Source organism: Trachinotus anak, unplaced genomic scaffold, assembly GCF_046630095.1.
Source record: "Trachinotus anak isolate AG129_WGS33_773 ecotype Australia unplaced genomic scaffold, CSIRO_AGI_Tana_v1 ptg000024l, whole genome shotgun sequence".
Lineage (NCBI taxonomy): Eukaryota > Metazoa > Chordata > Actinopteri > Carangiformes > Carangidae > Trachinotus > Trachinotus anak.
The window spans coordinates 10682484-10705463 of record NW_027273875.1 but is presented as its reverse complement, the minus strand read 5'-3'; the positions used below and the strand labels follow the sequence as shown (position 1 = coordinate 10705463).

At 40.2% G+C, this 22980-nt stretch overlaps 2 protein-coding genes across 3 annotated transcripts in view; one reads left to right on the top strand and one right to left on the bottom strand.

Annotated features, from left to right (window-relative positions):
* kif4 (kinesin family member 4) overlaps positions 1-17076 on the bottom strand; it is a 25373-nt gene extending 8297 nt beyond the window's left edge. Inside the window, exons 1-13 of one of the 2 annotated variants that reach the window (XM_071460242.1) lie at positions 16967-17076; positions 5601-5745; positions 5341-5455; positions 4926-5116; positions 4666-4755; positions 4351-4517; positions 3006-3100; positions 2706-2825; positions 2188-2363; positions 1921-1982; positions 1671-1803; positions 1362-1420; positions 987-1092 (exon numbers count right to left, since the gene is read on the bottom strand). In XM_071460242.1, coding sequence (XP_071316343.1) covers positions 987-1092; positions 1362-1420; positions 1671-1803; positions 1921-1982; positions 2188-2363; positions 2706-2825; positions 3006-3100; positions 4351-4517; positions 4666-4755; positions 4926-5116; positions 5341-5455; positions 5601-5723 — 1437 coding nt within the window. In that variant the 5' untranslated portion in view covers positions 5724-5745; positions 16967-17076. Of the gene's footprint in view, positions 1-986; positions 1093-1361; positions 1421-1670; positions 1804-1920; positions 1983-2187; positions 2364-2705; positions 2826-3005; positions 3101-4350; positions 4518-4665; positions 4756-4925; positions 5117-5340; positions 5456-5600; positions 5746-7010; positions 7250-16966 lie in introns of those variants that run through there. The other variant, XM_071460241.1, reaches the window with a different exon arrangement.
* On the top strand, positions 11902-22980 carry ammecr1 (AMMECR nuclear protein 1). The gene is made up of 6 exons (XM_071460243.1): positions 11902-13348; positions 18843-18953; positions 20052-20166; positions 20788-20878; positions 20999-21095; positions 22095-22980. The coding sequence occupies exons 1-6, from the start codon at positions 12873-12875 to the stop codon at positions 22207-22209; spliced, it is 1005 nt and encodes a 334-aa protein (XP_071316344.1). The 5' UTR covers positions 11902-12872; the 3' UTR covers positions 22210-22980.

Genomic DNA, 22980 nt, shown 5'->3' with positions numbered 1-22980 from the left:
GACCATACCCCCAGAGAATTCAACACGAGACACAAACTACTGCTAAATGTCAAAAACAGAGAGGCCATGTTAAAATTCTCACAGCCAACAGCCAAAAAGAAACTGGCAGAGTTCTGGAACAAAAGTCTGTGGTCTGATGAAACAAAAATCAACATCTATCAACATGATGAAAACAGGAAAATGTGGAGGAAAAAAACCAACCAGCTCATGACCTTAAACACACCACCTCATCTGTCAAACATGGTGGTGGTTCTGCTGTGTCTTTGGCAGGTATGGCTGCCAGTGGAACTGGCATTTATTGATGATTTCACTGCTGACGGAAACAACAGGAGGTACACAGAAATAGTCTGTAACTGAGCCAAATGTATCAAAAGTCATTGCACAACGTTTCATCATTCAGCAGGACAACGATCCGAAATATATGGTCTAAGCAACCAGAGCTTTTCAGGGTGAGGAAGACGACTATCTTTGACTGGCCGAGTTCTGCTGAAGACAGAGAGACGGAGTGTCTGCAGTGAAGGCCTGGGAGAGCATCAGCAGGGAGGATTCAAACAGTCTGCTGATGTCTAGAGGTCCAAGACTCCAGCTAGTCATTGACTGCACAGGATTTTCCAAAAAATACTACATATGATGATTTGGTCTCACTTTATGTATACCTGTCCTAGTTTAGAAGCCTTATATTTTAGGCTGTGTTAAAAGATTTTAAGCTGAATGTGCTGAAACACAACCTGAAGAACACTGTGCAAATACTTATGGAGCAAGTTTTAGTTTTGCAGACCATAAGTTCTGAAAAAAAAAAAAAAAGCATTTATACTGTGATCTTTAAATTGGTGCTGTAACTTACAATTGCATTTCCTTCAATTAGCCTATTAATTATATTTTAATTAATCAAGAGAGTCTATAAAAAGTCAAATATAATGTATTGCAAATTTCAGCATTACTACACTCTGCTGTCTTTTGGTGCATTATGAAGGTGACTTGTGTACCTTGAGCTCCAAGATGACGTCTTGCAGGTTCCTCATCACCTCAACATTCTCCTTCAGCTCCTGGTCCTCCAGTGACTCCAACAATTTCTCAAGATTCACTGTACATCTGAAATAAAAGGTAAATAAAGAGTGTGGCTCAATATAACACACCTCGGCCAATAAACCTTCTATATCAGTTAATTTATACTTTTTCTCGGTTTCCCAGAACAACCTAAAATATAGTGCCAGTACTGAAACCTGCTGAACTTTTAAACCTTTGGATGAGATTGTCAGTATGGAACAACAAATTCAAGAAATCAGAAACAAAATTACTCAGGCCATTAAAAACTGAGCAAAACACACACATCTCCTGGCTGCAAGCCTCTGTAAACCTACGCTGCATGGTGCCGCAGTTCTTCCAGTTTGCTTTGCAGTTTCTCATTCGTTTGTTCCGTCTGTAAAATAAAGCAAATGTCATTTGAAAAAAGGATGGATGACAACATAAAACTGAAAAGTCAGAGAAAAGACAAATAAAAAGATACACTAAAAGCATTTTTTACTTTTTTTTGATGGCAGTATTCATTGTCTTGGCTTTTTTTCTACCCATTTGCAAACAGTTTCACCAGTGACAGTTTTTTACCATCAGCTTTCAACAATGACTTTCAACAATGAATGAAGAGGGAATGGAAAAGAGATCTGGGTCACCATAATGATCTTCTCAAACATGAGGGCGGTCTGTCCAGCTGCCTCACTCAGCTCCCTGCTCAGCTTATTGTTCTCATCCTCCAGAGCACGGTTCCTTTCAAACAGCTTAGTCACATTCTCCGCTGACTCTGACCTGCAGCAGAGGGACCATGTAACGGTTATGGGGTTGTGTTGTGGGTAAATATGTTTCTATGTGTGCCTTCATCCTACATTCTGGGACATTATGTTATTGGGAAATTTTATGTCTTACCCAGAGAGCACCGGAGCTACACCTCCACGGGCATGAAGCAGCATCACCTGCAGCTCCTGAACCTAAACAAATATGGATCAAGACACTTAAGAGATTAATTTTTAAATAAAAGGAAGGTTTATCTTTTTTCTAAACAGTAGTCAATGTAAACACAGATTTACAACTTGTAAACAAGTAAGTGAATTGCATTCAACTTGCAGCATTATTACATAAGGCAATGGTAGTTTGAGATCTGATTATGAGGTCAACTCTAGAAAATTTCTGTACCTGTTGCTTCAAACGGTTCATTTCTGCAGCTCTGGGGTCAACATTGACTATGGGTTTGTTTTTAATTTTGCGAGCTCTGTCAGCATATCGCAGGGTATTGATGGTTTCCTCCATATTGGAGTCTGCAGGACTGATGCATGCAATCATCAAAGTGTGGCTGTTGCCTCCCAAAGAGTCTGAGGAAACAAACACACAAAAGTGCTTTGTAAAATTATTCTACACTTATTAAGGCTGTTGCATCATTGCTGCTTTGAACACCGGCTTGTTTTGATGGACATTAACATGTAATGCTTAAATTTTTGTGTACACAACTAATAAATAAAGCTATACACGGGTAATAGAACAGATACAGGCATAAAATCAAAGACTTTCAACCACACAATCAAAGCAAAGAAATGCACGATGCATGCTTTCTGAATACGATTTGCTCATGTTTGGAGGTCATAAAAGTGAGTATGGTATCTGAGACTGACCTAATGACCAATATGTAACTTTTGAACATCTAAATCAAAGTCTACCTTGTAGCAGGCGGGTGAGTTTGGAGTCTCTGTAAGGAACAAAGGTGTTTTTCTTGCTTTCATCCCCCAATGCACTGATCACATTACCCAAAGACAAAAGGCCACGATTGATGCTGATGCCTGAGGACAAAAATAAACAACATCAAAAAAGAAATACTGCCATTAAAGATACAATTACAACACAGAGGCAGCACATATAAATATTATATTACAGCATATATCATTTTGGAGAATTGTCCATTGAGGGTTGACAACTTTAAAATGAGTAAATTCAAAGAAAAATATATTTATTTAGGTTACCTTCTTTTAAACGATCTCCCTCTGCTTTGGTTTTCTTTTGTCTCTCTGAACCAGCTAGATCCACAAGGTGCAACTTTGATACAACTGAGTCAGCTCTGCAACAGAAAATTCCACAAATATTCCACTTGTGAAATATTTAGACAATGTTGCCTCGTGTGCCACATAATGTGGACCTGCACGTACACACTAGCCCAATTTCAGGGGCTGTATCATATGAAAAAGAGCAGCACAAAAACAAATGTCAAATCAAATCAGTTTTTGTCAAAATTAAATATGTATTTGATCTTTACAAAGCATTTTTACCAAGTCCATTCTCCATCTGCTACTCTTTTCTACATTATGTCTGTTACATATATGTAACAAACATATATATATAACATATATGTCTCTGTAAAACCTTTCTGTTTCCTCCATCAGCCACGATACAGTTAAACAATGCAGTCTCAATAGTGGCTTCAGAAAGTATTCAGACCGCTTCACATATTACACTCTTGTGTTGTTGATTTAATTTTAAATGGATAAAATTGCCATTTTAATCTACAATCAATAATCCATTATAGCAAAGTGAAACCATTTTTATTTTCATTTTCTTTACAAAAGCATTCAGATGCTTCTCTGTGCTGCACTCATTTAATCATCCTTGGGATGTGCCGAGAACTTAACTGGCATCCACCTGTATAAACTGCTGTTTAGAAAGGCTCATGCCTGGGTATATAAGGCCCCACAATTCACACTGCATGTCAGAACAAAAACCAACCATGAAGTTTAAGGAATTGTCTGTAGACCTCTGCAATGAAGTTGAGCCCAGTTAAGATCAGAATAAGATCTATGCTATCAAATTTCTAAAGCTTTGACAGTAGAAGCTACCAGAAAGCCGACCATCTCAGCAGCACTGCATAAATCAGGCCTTTATGGTAGAGTGGCTAGACAGAAGCCACTTTAAGTAAAAGGCATATGACAGCCTTCTTAGAGTCTGCCAAACAGCATTTAAAGAACTCAGAACACGAGTAAAAAGATTTGTCTGATGAGACAAAAATTGAACCCTTTGGGCAGAACTCCAAACACTGCGTCTGGTGAACATCAGGCACTCATCAGCTGGCTAATACCAGCACTACAGTGAAGCATGGTGGTGGCAGTATCATGCTATGAGGATGCTTCTCAGCGGCAGGGAGGTGTGAATACTTTCTGAAGCCAATGTTTTCATGACCATTTTCCCTGTCACATAAGAAGGAGCCGTGTCAACATGTATTCTGTGTGCATGTTTTGCATCATATGTTTGAGCAAAGTGGACTAATATAAGCCAAAATAGTAAAATGATTATAGGAGAAAACACCACCAAACTGACTTGTCTGTCCCTCTGCGTTGCTCCAAAGTGATGGTGAAGATAGCATGTGAGCGTGAAGAGGCGGCATTCATCGCTGTTGAGCCCACGGTGCGAGCAGAGTTTCCAAGCTCTAGACAGCCCACCATCTCTTGGGCAGAGAATACATGCCTCTCAGTTAGCCCCACAATCTGTAAAATATCATGTTTTCAATGAAAACAAAGGCTGACACCAAGGTATAAAATTAGACATGGATACAGTTTATTGAGGTTTATTTATCATAAGCTCCCAAGACAGGAGACCAAGTGTGCTGTCATTTTTAACATGTCAGTCACTCACCTTAATGCCATCTTTGGGGTCCTCCCGAATGCTGATGGCAGGTTTATCTTTAGATGCACACAGCAAGTCCAATATATCTTCATTATAGATCTAAAATCAAAAGAAAATGCATAACCAAATTCACTTTAAAATTCTAATGTGCATGAAATAACATTTGCTGGATGCCAAGGACCTCAATACATTTCTAAATGTCATTAAAAAAAAGTGATGGTAAGAAAAAAAGAATATCAACACAGAGTAAACGATATATGTCCACCAACCTCCAGGTAAGATACAGCCAGACGGAATTCACAGCCTGTCCTTTTCTCCCTTTCCTCAAAAATTCTTCTGATAACTCGTGGAATAACTCCGACTGAAGGATCATTCTCTTGAGCTGATGTGTATGTTCCTCCCATGGAGAAGGTCTTTCCTGATCCTGTTTGTCCATATGCAAGAACTGTGGCATGGTAGCCTACAAAACAAAAAAAAAAAAACACAATCATTTAATTTAATGATGTTTTATGTTTTTGCACCCAATGGTACATTTTTTCCCCAGTGAAATGTCTTTAAGCCATTGAGCCCAACAGTTCTTATGTTGCAGACCCTGCATAGTCACGTTCCACAAAGTGGATAAGCAGAAAAGGCCAGAAAGACATTTCAATTAATTATGTTAAAAGTGTTAAAAGAAATATCTACCTTTGAAAAGCCCACACAATAAAGGGGACACAGCCGTACTGAAGACTTCTTCTTGTTCAGCAGTGGGATCGAATACGTAATCATAGGTGAACGCCTTCTCTGTGCCAACAATTACCTGAGAACAAACAACGTACATAATGTGTAGTGTAGTTGCATAAAATTTAATTAAAAAAAAAAAAACACAGACATAATTGACTTGGCGCAAAAACATAACACACAAAAACAATTGACATAAAAGATGTAAATTGTTGATCACACACCTGTGGCTCCGCAGGCACAAAAGTGAGACAGCACTGACATCCTTCACTGATTTCTTTAGGTACCAACGGGCGACATCTCAAGGCAACCCGCACAGGGATCACCTTAGCATCCTCATTTGTCATGATGCCAGATTCCAATCAGTACCTAGTAATCAAAGAAACAGAAGAGGTTGTCATAATGAAGCCAAGAAATATCAGTCCAATAATGTAGGAAGGTAACGTGTCATCGATTATTTCGAATGTACAAAAGACTCTGATAAAGCCCCATGTGAAACAAGAGATAACACAAAAAAGACCAAAATAACCATAGTTATCCCTTGAATCAGTCTATGATTCTGGTATGAATCAGCATCATCCTACTGCATAAGCAAGCAATAAGTACACAAATAGACTTGGCAAAGGTCTTTAGATCCATATAAACTATTCACCATTTGTAATATTTTGAGAACGGCAGGGAAAACGTTTAATTTAAAGAATGCTATCAACTCAACAATGGCAACTCTCAATGTACTCAATATGTGGTCAAATTTTCTGTGTTAAAAATGTATTAACTTGTGACAAGACTGTTAAATCAAACTGAAGTGTGTGGCAAAGTGTAAGAGTATAGTGTCCACAAACAAACTGGGCTAAGAGCAACTGAGGTATGAATTCCACCATCAGTCGCTTTTTCTGGCCAGAATAATGGCTGTTAAATTCTTCCCCAAGATGGAAATTACAATTTGGTATTCACATGATTGAAACTCGTAAGTTATCTAATGTTACAAATGTGTAACATTGGAGACAATTGTCTCTATAGTTAATACCGTAAGTTGGTATCACTGAACATGGGACTGGCTTTATGGATTTGCAGAGATTTTGTTAGAGAGGTTAAACACGAATGATTTTCATTTGGTTGAATGTCTTTCAGTGGTGAATCGGAAAATGTCCCCATGTCTCAGGAGAATCACCATGGGTGTTGTCATTACTGCCTCTGGAGTTGGTCCATTATTCACTGTCCATGGAGCAGCTCCATGATTTGAATGAGGATGACGCCATAACTTTCAGTTCATTTATCGTTCAAACAGACCAAAACCGAGCTGTACAATAAACTGTTATTATGGAAATGTACCATTTTTACGAAAGATAAACCCCTCTGATTGTAACGCCACTGAGTCGACCTGTCTCCAGGATACATAAACCAGCTAGCTAACTGTTCATACCGTTAATTTCAATGAAGACGAACTGCAACTCAGGCTACCTCGTCAGTGGTCGTTAAAGTGTACTTTTTATTGAATTGACAGCCATACCAATGGGTTAACAGACCGTCTTCAGCCAAGCTGACGCATAATAACAAACTTAAATTAAATTGGCAACAGATTAACGTTAACTAGCTAGCTGCAGTTGTTAGCAAGACGTTAGTCTTGAGGTTACCTTTTCACGGCTCTTCCAGTGCCAGCGTTTAAATCTCACGAAAAACGTATCCGGTGGTTGTGGTTGATGTTAGAAAGCACTAATATCCGACCGTCTTCACACGGCGTTTACTTTTGAGCATTACTTGTTGTAAACTTTTGTTCTATGTCCGTGTACTTAGACCGACATCCATGAGATGAATGTTGTTACTGCCCGCCACTTTCAAACACCCAGCTCCTCCCCGCTCCTTCTTCTTCTACGCCTGGTTTCATGATAGAGTCAACGCAGCCGGGCCGCTCTACTGACCTCTACAGGAAAAACAGAAAAAGCACAATATCAACACAAAGCTTTAGAGAAATTATTCTTCCACGGTTTATCTTTCACCTTTTATCTTAACTCGAATTATTATGCTTTAATCTGGTCTTTAATCTGCTGCAATGAAAGCGAGATATATTCATATATAGGCATGTTTCACCGCTTCCAATTTGGTTATTTGTTAATTGTTTTCCCTTTATCTTCCATGTTGTTGAGCCTGTGCCATCTACACAGTGGAACAATTTTTAATTTTATTTCATATTAATTTTGGTGAGCGTTCTGAATACTGGCATAAATTAATTAACTGACTTGACTTTGAGGTTTAAAACTTCAATGGGGTTTTGTTCTGACTGTCTCAATGAACCATCCAGTCTGTAAATTATTCAGTATCCAAATGCTTGTCCCAGTGAGCTGAGCACATATTTGGTAATGCATTCATTGTTATAGCATAAACTGATGTATATTTTTGGGCTACTGTAAACCCAAAATAATTTCTGTGTTGACCCAAGCATGCAGGGATAACTTCAATTTCCTATGGTGGTATGAAAATTGCACTCACTACTAACCAACATTGCCACAATTTAATGACAATAATGACAGTGAGACATGGAGGTGAATCACTGTTATTACCTAACAGAGTAATTGTGTAAGCTAGACGTGCCACGTTAAGAAATAAAAAGCTCAGGAGAGATTTTTTTTCACCTCAAGATAAGTGCAAATAGAGGGGAGAGATACAGCAGAAGAGAAGCTGAGTGGGTGACACGACATCCCTCTTGATGAGATGAGTTTTCAGCCTACAAAGGAAAAATGGGAAGTGACTCTTCTGATCTGGCTGGAAGGGAAAGGTCATTACACTGGGAGTCAGGGGGGAAAACAGCAGGGTCCAGATAGAGTGATGACAAGGCTTCTGCAGGGAAGAGAATCAGGCAGTCTGGCGGCATAAGTCAGAGCGTGGACTGGCAAAGCATTTGCATTCTGATTAGATGCATTAATTTTTCCATAAATCTCTCAATTTCCACAATTATGCAGAAATGATTCTCCTGCCCTACCAATGCATCAGGGGATTTATTGAATGTACAAATGAGCGCACACACAGCTCTGTTGTAATGGGGTCCTATGCAAGCCATGACCTTTACCAACCTTGTAGCCACTGGGGACTGCAATAACATTGATAGAGCTTATCCACTCTAACACAGATGTCTGGCTCAGCCTCCACCCCTCCTGTGACAGAGGCTGTTGACCTCACATATAAACACTGAATGTGAGCAATGAGAGTACACATCCACTAAATGTAATTGGAATGTCCCATGTCATGTTAACCATCCTAACCATCATATTGATTATATATCATCCACAACTGAGCAGTGAAAATCATAACGGTGTTAACACATTGACGCTAGGACAAGGTATTCAGGGTGCTTTGAAACTCTAATAGGTGGAGAGGTTTTGTGCCACAACAGGACATTGGGCAACAGTAAGTTATTGTTTTGATATCCTGAAATCTCAGCAGGAGACCTCAGAAGTAATCACTGAGTCACTGATATTGAGCAAAACTCTTGCAAATGAACTTTGGCCCTTATGTGCCACATGGAAGTAAAAACATCAATTATTTTCTCTTCAATATCAGTCAAATATTCAACTAGTGATGTAATATGTGGTTGACCACACGATGCAGCCCAAACATACAATGTTATTTTGTATTTTCTGATTTTTTTGAAGAACCTCAACTTTTCACTGAACTTTATGGTTATTTGAATTATCATTAAGATGTCTACCTCTCTGTCTTCTGTCGGATATTGTACAGGACACTGAAGAAGCGAGTGAGTCCTGCCGCAGTGGGAAATTCCACCGCAAGGCGTAATAACAACATGCCAGATTGTCCCTGCTCCCAAGAATAGAACAGGCGGTGAACAAATGGAACAAACCAGTCCATCCTCTCCACATATTCAGTAAATGATGATTGTGTATGTCAGAATTTTTCTTGAATAGGAAGATCACAATGCCAACAAAAGTGCTCTCAGCTCAGCCTATTCACTTCACTTAAAGCCACACTGACCTTGAACAGCACGGCCCCCTCTTATACTGTAGCTGGAGTAAGAGGTAATTCAGCCTGCTTCCCCTTTCCTGTTGTAGTTTCAAAAGATAATCTGGATGGCATGGATTGCATTGCAATGACATCACTCATGCCCAAAATCCAATAGTCACATGAACAGGCTTTTGAAGTGAATACACTCCAGTCAGCTGCACTGAGCCATGTGTACATACCAGTTTCATGCTCTACTAAGCTAAATGTTCTGTAACGAATAAGTTTCCCATTAACTGTTGAAAATATATGATAAAATAAATCCAATCTAAGTAGCTAAAATAACAATAAGGTCAATTAATCAGAGGAAACTTCAGTATTTTGCTGTAGACCAATATTAATGAAATATTTAAATAATCTAATATGCTAAGTTTCCATATTAGAGCTGATGTAAACTTGATGACTTTACAGTGCTGAATGTGACAATAAAGCCATATCATATCACATCATATGCAACCATGACAAAGGATATTTTCCACATTGCTCTGTTGAAGCCTTGGTGGTTTCTGTTGTTATAAAATTGATAAATGGAGTATTTTAATGGTATGAGCAATAAAATAACATAATACTCTCAGATCATAAAAGTCATATGAATATTGAGCCCACAGCTAAAGATTTTACATGTATATTACTGGGCAGTAAAATGTGTTGTGGGAAAAGAAATAGTGCAATGATTTTCAAGGGCACTGATGTCATTTGCTTGTCATTTGTTTAGAAATATTATGATGAGCGTTTACAATACAAATTTAATGAAAACCACAGTTAGTCTAAATCATGATTAAAAAAAAAAACCCCATCAACCAATCAGACACCATCAGTTTTTGTAAGAGCTACATGTTTTTTATTTTTCCGAGAAAATTAAACAGATCATATGACAGAGCGAAGTCATTCATGCAGGAGAATTAGGGTTTAAGGCTACACTCAAGCCCTTGCTTTGACTCAAGTCATTTAGCCTGATGTGCACTTTAGTCTGCCCAAGGAGGCCTGTTACCAGGAAAATGCAGGCAAATGCTCAGTCAATATCCACTAAAGCCAACAATAATTAGTTGTACATTTTAAAACAGACTTGAAGCCTTTTGCTGAGTCAGTCATGAGGCACTTTGTGTGAGGAGTGTCTGTGGGTTACAGTTTACTGTTCTGGCCTAGATGATAATCTCAAATATGTCTGGACTTGACAGCAAATGCGGGTAAAGACAAAGCCAATGAACACTGAGTGCACATTAACCTTAAGATACATTTAATATAAGCACAAGAGCTTTTTCTCCACTGCAATATTGCAGACATTTACATCAGTTTCACTGGCACCGGTCCTGTTATGAGAATCAGCTCCACACATAAAGCAAATAGCACTGATAATATTACAGTCCGCTCTCAATTTTTATTTTACTGTTCTCTAATGTCAAACAGGCTTTAAATACTGAATGAAAAGATGATCTGAGATCATTTATTCTGAGGTTTGAAGGCTGAAGATTGTTTGGACACTATAAACTGTCTTGGCCTAAATAGCTTTGCCTAAATTTTAAAATTAGGTAATTTGGAGCATAATCTTTGGAAAATGACTTATATCAATATTTTTCCTCCTTCCCCTAAATTGATTTAAAAAATAAGAGTGTAAAACAACTGTCAAAATCTGCAGTGCATTTGAGAGGTCAGCCTATCACATGTTACCTCTAGTTAAACCTAAGTGCAGTGGCCTAGCAGATTTCACATGGGCCCAAGTATTTTGAATAGGAGGGGAGGGAAACACACAATTAAATTCATTTCAGAATTTAAATGTCTAGATGTTTAATTTGGCATTCAGAGAGGAGAGTCTCTCCGGTCCCCATGCCACACGCCCAGGCGATAGTTCCCTGTGTCAGGCATACAGTGTTTTCATTTTCCAGCACACTCAGGCCAGCATCATGAGGCTGGGCAGCATCACCGTCAGCTGATCCTATGATGTGTGTTAATCACTGACACTTAGACAATGCTCACTGCTCATGCATTTATTTGTGACTAAGAAGCACTCCAAAAGGCAGGGGTGCTGAATCCTGGTGGAGTAGAAGAATGATTCAGGGGGCATTGGTGACGGGATTATATTTACTGTTTCAGGGCTCCATGAGTTTACAGCCTGAGCACACAAACCTAAAATGACAAACTACAAACAGGAACTGCAACCTCGATCTCATCCCACAGAGATGCTGGCTTCAAGGATACCTCACCCAAACACTGGCAAATCAGTTCCCATCCTAGCCTCCATACTTATGTAGCAAATTTACCCCACACGCCCAGATGAAGACCAGTCTGGCCCTACGCTTTTTATAATTTAGAGATACTTTTTCATGCACGCATACGCGCGCACGAGCGTCGGGAGCGCGCATGCTTCCACAGCACCGTGGGTACATTTCTTCTGAATTGCAAATTTGATACCCCCAGAAGTTACGCACAATGTGCAGCGAGTGAGCGCAGCACTTTTTCTGAATCCGGTTCCGGCGTGCCGACGACACCGATGCCTGTGCCCACAGACTGATCACAGGGCTTTTACCCGAACAGCACTGAATGGTAGCAGCAGAGAGACGGGTGCGGAGCGAGGGTTGCCAAACCCGGAGGATTTCTCACGGCTCACGGACTAGAAAGCTCTTCTGTACGTATCCTCGTAAACGGATGACAACCTCCAAACAAACCCTTAGTGAAAACTTTCAGCTCTACATTTGACGCGGGGGTGATATTGAGATTTTTGACCAGGTCCAAGAACAGACATCATGCAGGTGCAAACTGTGGCCTAACGGTACTGAAATGACTTGCTCGGCGCTGACGCGGTTCATTGTGCCATGCCAATCCTGCATTGTCAGATGCCATTTTACTCTGCGTTATCCCGGCGTCTGGGAGTCCAACATACTGGGCCTGTGGTGTAATTAGAAGTTCGCGAGGCAGTGGCAAACAAGCTGGTGCAATGAAAAGCTACGCTGTCCAAGACATTGTGCGCAATTTGTGCTGAAGCTTATGGGTCCTGCGTACTCAAGCTCCCGGCTTCCACTTGGAGAGGTGTGCTGCGGGGCTACAGCGCACTGGCTGTCGGCTTCACATCTGGACCGCCTGACTGCTGTCATCTGCGGCCTGTTCGGACTGTGTACTCCCTGAACTTGCATGTTTAAGGGGAACTGATTGAGATCGTCTCGGATGGTGTCGTGCTAGGGAGAAGGGTTGAATATTTGGCCGGGACTTGACGTTATCGGTGATCCACTGGAACACCGTGGTCCAAAGCTGGACTGGCTGACTACTCAAGGAAAAAACGCTTATCCAGCTATGGATTTTGCGTAGCGAAGTCACGCATTTTTAAAGGCAACGCTAGGGTGACATTGCAGTCTTCTCACTACATCGGTTATTTCGTCGTCCGACAAAAAAATAAAAGAGTGAAAGTGGAGTATTGTCCGTCATACGTATCAACGCAGTGGGATTTCTACGTCTGGTCGGCGTTCCCCCCCACCCTTCCCGCGGTGACGGTTATGGGTCGGAAGCGGTGTGTCGGTGCAGATTGTTCCAAGATGGCGGCCGGGTGCTGCGGGGTGAAGAAGCAGAAACTGTCGGGATCGCCCGGGTCGGGGGGTCCCGGCGGGGTGGGGGCGGGAAGCGGGGTGGCAGGAACCGGACATTGTGGCTCGGAGTTGGGGATTGGCTCCTCCGCGACCGTTGCAGCAGCGGCTAACGTGAGCAGAGCCAACGGCCTGGGGGGACCCGGGGGTAACGTTAGTGGCAGCAGTAGTAGTAGTGGTAGCAGCGGCACAAACGCTCTGTCCCCAGCCCCGGCCGGTTACACTTCATCCGGCCTCTCCCCGAATCTCAGCCCGGGACCTGGTTCGGGAAGTGGAGGCAGAAAAATGGTGGTCTCAGCGGAGATGTGCTGCTTCTGTTTTGACGTGCTTTATTGCCATCTGTACGGATACCAACCTCCGAGAACACCCAGGTTTACAAATGATCCCTAGTGAGTATTTTTGTCTTTTGTTGTTTTGCTGCATGTCAAAGCTCATCGGTATCTCCTCTCAACAAACGTGTGCTGCGGTACACCTGGTGGGTTTACCCTTAGATTCTCCTTCAGTTTTGAGGGCACAAGCTGTCACATCGAAACAACGTTTCACTCATAAGGAATTTAAAGCCAAAAAGTCGCGATCATTGCTTAATTTGTCCAAGTTGGAATTCGGGCCTTGTCGAAGAGACTGTCTGCACTGGCCTGTAGCTACACCAGCTTAACATTAGCGCTACACTGCATTATCTGACATGTTGCTGTCAAGCTATGTTACCTTTCGCTGAATGATGTGCCCTGTCACCGATTTCCCGTCGGTACTTGGCGGAAAAAATATTTTACGATAGTGTTTGTCCAACTCGAATAACACCGGCTAACGTTAGCTAAGCCTGTTAGCCTGTAGCTAATACCAGCTAACCACTAACACTTAAAAGAAAGAGGGTGGTACGAGCAAGATTTCATCGTTTATCTTTTCGGTTCAGCAGCAACAGCTCTGCTTGCTCGGGTGGACGTTTGAAAGCGCCAAATATAAAACATCAAAAGTTAACATTTGTACTCTTAATCTCTCAAGTTACCTTCAATGAACTCTGGATTGCCACATAATAGGCTTAGCTTTGTTAGCTATGAGCTACATTAGTTTAGTAACGAAACACTAATGAGCTTGGAGTCATTAATTTAATGGGAGGTGTATTAAAGGTCTAATAACACGGCCGGGCAGGTGTTAAGATAAAAGCAGGTTTTGAATGGTGATGTGCTGTCGGATCGAGGGAAACCTAACCGGGTTTGGCATCAACCAACAAAGAAAAGGTGGTTCTTGCTCAGCATTCAGTCCGAAACATCCTCTACGGCCAAATGTGACTGAAAAATGACAGCCTTAAATTAACACAACAAACAAACAAACATAGTGTTTAACCAATTGAAGCACTCACTAAACACAAGGATCTTCTGTCTGTTCTCGCCAAATTAACCATAAGATTACTAAATTGGCACTTTCTGCCTGTAACCGCACTCTTGCGCCCTCCACTGAAACATTTCAACCTCTCGCTGCACAAACGTTGAAATGTGATAGCATGTGACTTTGCGGGCGTTTGACTTGCATGTTGAGGCTGTAAGGGGATTGTTTACAGTCGCAGCCATAGCTGACTACTCCAGTGTATCGATCTGAAAAGGCTGAAGAAACCTTTGGGCGAGTTGTTTACAAGGGTCACGTTTAGAAGTCTAAAAATCGGTCAAAGGAATTGCTGTATTGTGGTTTAAAATGTGTCTCTTTCTGCTGTCATGTGACAAACAAAGGTGTACAATTAAAATGTAAGGCAGTCTTGCACTTAACCGTTCAGACACTAAAATGCAGTGTTGCACACATTTCACATGCATGTCGTGGGTCTTAAATGCTTTCTAACATGGGAAAAAAATCCCTCTTACTTATTACATATGTACACAATAAACAAAATCTTTCTCTCCTCCCTCTGCACATATAAAGTTATTTTTGAATTACAGTTGAATCTGTACAGAATCAGTTGAAATGCTGCTTTTTTAAGCTCATGTTGACCTTTGACAGACAATCCAAATGTTGGAGCCCTAAACAAGTGAATCTTCACAATCTACCATACTAGCATCTCTACCTCTCGCTGAATAAAAAAAATGGAGAGTTGATGCAGCTCACTGTACCTTATACTGACCAAATACATGTCAGATAATGGAGAAATGGAAATCCATCACTCTAACAAACATGCTTCGAGTTAAAATAAATATTTAGAAAAATACTTAAACATGTATTGATATTTTAACATCAAGCCATCCACCGTGTGGTATTACACATGGTGGATGGTATTTATAATTTGTTTTCTGTGTGTTGTGTTTTTTTTTTGTTTTTTTTTTTTTTTTCTGTGAATACATTTCAGACATTCCTGATTCCATACATGGCTGCCTCTTTACACACATCCACACCCTGACACTGACAAAAATATTTTCCCATTTACCTCTCTAAGTGTATTCTCCCAGTTACTTTAGATTAGCCTGGCGAGCCAGATCAGTGTTGCCACTGAGCTCACAGAAACTATAATCTGGCCTTCCCCTAAATTAGAGTAATTTTGGAAAATGTGTCTTAGTTGTTCTTGATTTAAAATTGTCCTATAAAACCCTTAATCCAAAGCCCATTCTCAGTGTCCACACTAAGCATTAAACCTTTTATCAACATAAACTGACATCACCCTTGTAATCAGAGTAAATGCTTAGGAATGGGACAGCTTTTCGTTAAATACCATGTTCCTGGGCAAAGACATTTATTAGAGCAGCAGAATGTGAGGCACATAAAATGCAGTAATAGCTTACATATTTTACGTACTGCTTGTTGTGGCTTTTTTTCCTCTCCCACAGTCTGCATATTTACATAGGGAAAGTCTGAGTTTTACACAAAGGGAGCTCCTGTTTTCTCCCCCCATTTATAGTAGATGCCATCTTATTGACACTATGTTTAAATATGTCAGGTTCAGTTGGAGGAGAAAAGTCACCCACACGAAATCATCAAAATCACTAATCTAAACATGCAATATTTCAATTTCCTATCCCGCTTAGAGAAAAAAAAAAAATCCCATTAAAATTGATCCGAAGTCTGTGAGTCCTAAAGGGTGAACACTGGGATTGTGCCTAACCTTCACCACATGAAACCAAGGTCCAAATTCAACCAGCCAGTCATCACGAGGAATGTAGTAGGCTAATGCCCACCAGTGTGAAAACTCCCACAGGTTTGAGAAACCCATGCTTATGGTCCCTGGTGTCCTCAACACATCCTTCACTCGGGGGCATTGTCAGAGTGAATTATTGGAACGCTCAGAACGACCCCAACATTTGACACAGACACAGTGCTCTGCAAAGTCAGCCAGTAAACAATCCAGGGCCTCAGACGGTGACCATTTTGTGATTATTGTTTAGAGACAGCGAACAGGAACAGGAACATTTTCCCCTTGCAAATGTTCCCTTTTTATTTTCTGAAGTCATCGGGGTACTGTATGTCCAGTTCAGTCGTGGTTTACCTTGACACACAGTATGTTTTCGCTCTCTAGACTGGAGACCGGGTGTCTGTCTTACACATTGTGGGCACTTCGTAAAAAAAACAGCAACTCGTCTTCTCTCAATAAAGGCCCACATGCTGAGAACCGCATCTAAACATATGACTCTTTGAGTATGCGACATTTATTTTTTTGCTTCATTTTGTCTGCAAGAAGACTAATGGACTACAGTAGCCAGTGAGCGCTGCTGCAGGTATGTGCATAATTAGTCGGCTAATTTAGCTAGCAAACCGTAGTTAACCTGAATGGTTGTACAATGGGATAAGTAGTTAATCGACGGGGTAATACTAAGTGAAATCTGTGTAATGTTATGTTAGATAACATAAATATTGTATATCTTAAGCTACTTTAATGTTGTAGATATAGTAAGTTCTTTAACTCAACTGAAGGCTAATGTTAGGGTTTGAAGGTAATAACTAGCTAGCAAATATGTTAGCTTGTTAAATGTACTTATCCATTCTGCTACCAAAATGGTGAACATCATTAGCGATTTTTTTCTTTTCTACATTACCTTTTCTCCTCGTTTGAGGACAACACCAGAAGACACCAGCGTTTTCTCACAGGCAGAGAAGAAGAAAATGATCCAGGAAAGGTAAAAATGAAGCTACAGGAGCATTACCATGAAATGTTTTTCCAAGGAACTTCTCTGTGAAACTGTAAGAGACCAGAGTCTTAACGCAGTGACCATTAGACACAATGTTGTTTCTCATTAAACTATTGGCGCCTGCAGTATTTGCTGTACAGTAGCTGTAATGTTTTGTTCCTTTTGTAATTTAAATATTTGTCTTTAATTATTGGCACTTAAATTGAATCAGATCTTGAAATTTTGGTTTTACTTTTGTAAAATATTTGTTGATTATGTGAAGAAGCTAAAAATAAAATTTAAGATTTTATCAAAGAGCAAATGTCTCATGTATGTTTTCTTTGTAAGATTGGATTTTAAAAGCCTTTTTTTAATTTGGAGAGTATAGGACCAAAAACAATTTCTAACAAATCAGTACCAGCATTGTTTTGAAAATGTCTTTCCTCAGGATACAACTTGTTTTATTTTTTCTTCTTATTTTTCTTTACAAGTGTTCAGTACTCACAAGTAAAGAGAGAGAGAAACATTTTCAACAAGCTTTGCTGTATTGGTAGTTCCAACAAGAAAGGGAATGAATGTTCATTACTGTTTCATTTTAGGAGGGGAAAAAAGAGAGTAAATAGCAATAACAAGTCTGTCATCAGTGTCCTAGTTTCTAAGAAGGCAGCACTATTATTTCTGTAAAATAATAGGCATCTATTTTTATTACTAAAGAATTAATCAGTGACAAGAGTAATATTGCAAAACTATGAAAGTGTCATGCTGAATTTCTGTTCAATTGGTAAAATGCCACTGGTGTTCATATGAAGAATTAGAAGAAGCCCTGTAATGGTATGTGGACAATAGTGACAATAAATCAGTAAATCAGATTTACTTAACACAGCGAAGGTTTAAAGGACATCTGCTGTTTACCTTTGAGCACCCAGCTCAGAAGCAGCCTTCTGTCATGTGGATCTGTCCAGCCACAGTATCGCCCTGCACCCAAAGGCTTCTTTACAGTGCTCACAACACAATACAATACACTGTCAGTGTAGTTTTGTGGAAGAATACACCGAGGCATAAAAAGATAGTTATGGATGCAGTTTGAGTGAACGGGCAGTAATGTGGCTGGCGTAGCAAACTAGATTATAACTGAAGTGTATTTGTTCCACATGTATGAGGCAAATGCCTGGAAAATGTGACTTAAAGGTGTCCGGTTTAGAGAGGTTGTTGGTCCTTATTTACATGATACTGCGTTGCAGTCATACCCCGTTTTGCTCAGTTTTGGTTCTGCTCCACTATGACGCCTACAAACAATGTCACCTCACTGAGTGTTGTTGTCTGAAGTGCACTTATGCAAACCCAAATGAGATGCCTTCAAATTGTTATCATCACATACTCCGCTGAAGCACTGTTCCTGTCCTGTATCGCAGTAGTTTAATTGGGTTGTTCATTGTCATTCACACATTTTGTTTATGAATCAGGCAAGTGGTGAATTTTTCTATCCGACCATGTTTTTCATTGGGCTAATTTACGCTCTGTTTTTTTTTTGTTTTTGTTTTCTTTTTTTTTTTCATCCAAAAGCAATTTCACTATTAAAAAAAAAAAAAAAGAATTGGTTATCCAGTTATGGGTGGCTCATGAATAGAAGCCTGAAAACAGATGGTGTAAAAGTCAATACAACAACTGTGGGACACTAGCAAAATTAACTGTGTGGTGTGTGCTGTTAAACAACTTTTATACACTACAGAGATGTACATAGTCTTTGTATGGTATTTAAGATCAGCTGCTCTAACATGGCCTGTTGTTCTCTCTTGTTTTTCAGCCCGCTGTTTGTCACATGGAAAATAGGCAGAGACAAGCGGTTGAGGGGTTGTATAGGTACATTTTCTGCCATGAATCTGCACTCAGGACTCAGGGAGTACACCCTTACCAGGTAAGAAATGACATTGAATTAATTTTCTCTGTGTCAGAGCATGACTCTGGAGAAATAGTGACATGCTAACAAATTTAAGCCAGCAAGCTTTTAAGCTGTTTCATTTGTGTATTTTTCTGTAACAATGTGTGGAGCATGTGTCTGTTTGAGCCCAGATCGTGGCGGTTAAAAATAATTAAAGAAAAGTTATTAATGCCCTTGTATCAATTTTCCATGATGGGTTTTCATTGGTGTCTGTTATAAGAAGAAAAGTCTTTTGGTGTTCAGACATTCAGATAAGTGGATACAGCTGACATACTGTATGTGTAAGAAGTTTTCTAAAACAAACTGCACTTACAACAGCACAAGTTAATGATCAGGATGATAGCACTGACACAAACACAATGTATCACGAATCTTATGTACAATACCATGACTGTAATGTGTGAAGAAGTTTTAATTCATGCAAAGTTGTGATTTATAAAGAGTCCTTGTGTAGTTGTATTGGACACTCTTATACCCTCCCCAGACCAACACAGTGACGCGGGTGAAACCAGCATATGTCATCCTACTGGTGGGTTGAACACGGGTTAGGAATCTAAATAAAGTATTAACATTACTGTTATGCATATATCTTGTAGCGTGTGACTCCTCTCACAAAGGAAAGAGGGCATTCATGTGGAGAGGACTGAAACTAAAACTTAATTTGATCCTCATAAACTTTTGCAGTGTTGAGTCTCAAAAAATGTCTTAAAAGAATCTATTATTTAAAAAAAAAAAAAAAGAAAAAAATGCCAAGTCTCACCTGGTGTGGAATGGTCTTGACCTGATGGCAGACACACCTGACGTATCTAATACAGGTAAACACACACAGCTCCTTACTGGAAATGTGTACACACACACACACATTACAAACAGCACTGTGGACAGCCGTTATCAGGGCCTGTGCTGCTACCACACTGCCCTCTGAATGTATATAGAAAAACCAAAAAAAAAATCTCATCTTCAAATCCTGCACATAGTAATCCAACTGTCGGGCATTTTAATACTCGATTGTGACAACTACTGTCTCAGTTTTCTCCTGTAATGGTGTTTTGCTTTGTGCTTTCATGTCTGCAGTGCCCTTAAAGACAGCCGCTTCCCCCCTATGACAAGGGATGAGCTGCCTCGCCTCTTCTGCTCAGTGTCTCTTCTCACCAACTTTGAAGACGTCGGTGATTACCTTGACTGGGAGGTAAGACGCATGCTGCGTTAAAAACATGGCTGAGTGCCGAGTCGCCCTCAAACACAGAATAATATCATTTGCTTTGAGAGCTGCGCTGCCTCACAGTATAAATGCTCTTTCAGAGCTGTCTCACTCCTGCTAAGCAGCTCTTCTTAAAACAGCAATAACAAGCAAATGGCCAAGAATATTTGTATATTCACTTGCAGGTTGAATTTCATGTAATACTAAGAGCTCAAGAAAAGGGCTCCAAATTAAATCATAGCAGGTTTTTAATTCACTTTGATTTGACAGTACCACAGTGTTTTATCTGGTACATCAAAATGAGAGCTACAGTTTTGTGAACAGTTTGTAATTATAGGAATTTTTACTTGCAGTAACATCATATGTATTAACAAGTCTCACACATGACTGAAGCTCATGTAAAGATGGAAATAAATTGAAGCTCTAACTAAGCTGAAACCTGGTGGAACAAATGCAAAAACACCGCATTTGGTTATAAAATGTAGCAGTTCTCCACATTTCCTTAAAGAACAGCTGCACCCAAAGAGCTTGCTCTTTAAGTCACTGCTTTGTTAGATGGAGCGATTCGTGGGGTTAAACATTGTTTGTTGTGCCTGTCTTGAATTCTAGGTGGGTGTTCACGGCATTAGGATAGAGTTTTTCAATGAAAAAGGATCAAAGCGCACCGCCACCTACCTACCAGAGGTTGCAAAGGAGCAAGGTGAGATCTTTCGGTGCTCCCAACAATCCAGCCGCATCTGCTTTACATAAAGAGTGTGTATATTAAACTAAATCTGGATGTTCAGAATTGTGTAAAGAGATATATTTCCATTTTATCAAGGTTGGGACCACATTCAAACCATAGATTCCTTACTACGAAAGGGAGGTTACAAAGCTCCCATCACAAATGACTTCAGGAAGACCATTAAGTTAACCAGGTAAGATTACACTGACTCTCCTGGGGAGTGCTACTGAATATGTGAAAAAGTTGTGTAAAGCCTTTTGTGGCTCCAGAGGGATCTGCCGGATATCTGATGAATTCAATTTGAAAGTTTGAAAATGATACAAATCTGGGGCTGGGGTGTTATAAAGAAGTGAGCTTACCAGGCCTCTGTAGAGCGCTCCTAATCTCTGCTTGAGGCTAGCGTCTCGAGGATGCATAAGTCCCTTCTAGTGTAAGACACCAGGATCCTTGACTGAACTCTCAGCGGTCAAGTTGTATAGTGGCTAATGCAGGAGCCAGGTTTAGGAAGAAGGAGTTGAATACAAACGTCTCTGGTTTTGCTGCATTCTTAAAAAAATCTTTTATTTTTATCTGTCTACAGTGAAAATCACAGTGGCCAGTGGTAAATCAGTGAAGTACTCTTTCAAGAAAAAGAAACACTTAAATTGTTTGCTGTTCTGACTGATGCTTTTAAAGTCTAGTATGGACTCGTGTTGTAAACTGATCGTACACAGTGACTGTAGATTCAGACTGTGGCTTATTTTCAGCCTGGAAACCCGACCAATCAGCGAACTCATGTTTATTCACTCTCCAATTCAGAAACTGGACTGGCCAATCACAACCATTTATCTAAGATGTCCCAGGTTTGATCTGATGACTTACACAGGAGCGCAGCTGAATGATTTTTGTTAACAACCAAAGATGTGAAGAGGTCCATTGAATACGCTATCAAACAAACCGGACAGTCTGTTTTCTCTAAAAGAGTTACTGCACTTACACGGTTATCTGCTTACATTTTTCAGTCGCTCTGTGCTACTTCACACATTTCGTTGCTCTGATTGGTTGGTCTGTGGCCGCTGATAACTCCCCTTAGATAATGAAAACAAATGGATTCCAGACCCATTCGCAAATGCAAATGGGTCTAGTTTATTGTTGCTTTCCGAACACAACACAAGGATCGAGCCTTTACCAACACATCTTTTCTCATTTTCAGGTACCGTAGCGAGAAGATGACAATGGGTTATGCAGAGTACATCGCCCACCGTCAGCACCATCACTACCAGAATGGCATTGGGCACCCTCTACCACCCTACAACCATTATTCCTGACAGCGAGCCGCATGACCAATCATTGGACCTCTCCGCGGACCTTTTCCCAGGAGAGCCTGCCCCCTCCTGGTCTAGCTATTTCTACTACTGTACCATTTTATGATGATAGTTTCCGTTGCCATGCTGGCCGTCTCCCAGACGTTGACATGGCAACGGGTGGCAACGAAGCATCATTTGATTATGGCAAGAAATCCACGTTTCTTTTTCTTTGCCTGTGGTTAAGTTTTTGCAGCATATGTATACCTATATCTATAACCCCCTTCATTCATATTTTTGAAAATTAACAAATAATAGATTTTATTAATCTTGCGTCTTTCAGCAAACCTAATCAGGTGTTTGATTCTGTGGATGGAAGGAAGTCTCTTACAGTAGATTAGTCTCATGCTTATATTGTTTAGGCTTTGCTACAATTTTACATTTACTAAGAAAATTCTTCCTTTTTTCTTCTTTTCTTTATTATAATATCCAGACATGTATACCATGTAGCAAGGCAACTGCAGTTCTCAAAGGCTGTGTCGTCTCTATTCTGATTCCTCTCAAAAAAACAAAAAAAAAAGATTGACAGTTGAGGTTGTTTGAGCCTTGTAAACTCTTGTAGTGTTGTAGTTGGAACTATTTATCTGGATCTATATACTCCAAAGTATAGATAGTACGATTGTGATGCCCTTTGACCAGTCTTTGCTGGTTGTGTTTATTGTTTGAGCTCACAATTGTGTGTGTATTTCTGTGTGTGGATATGGACATTGGTCTGCCACAAGATAAAAAAAAAAA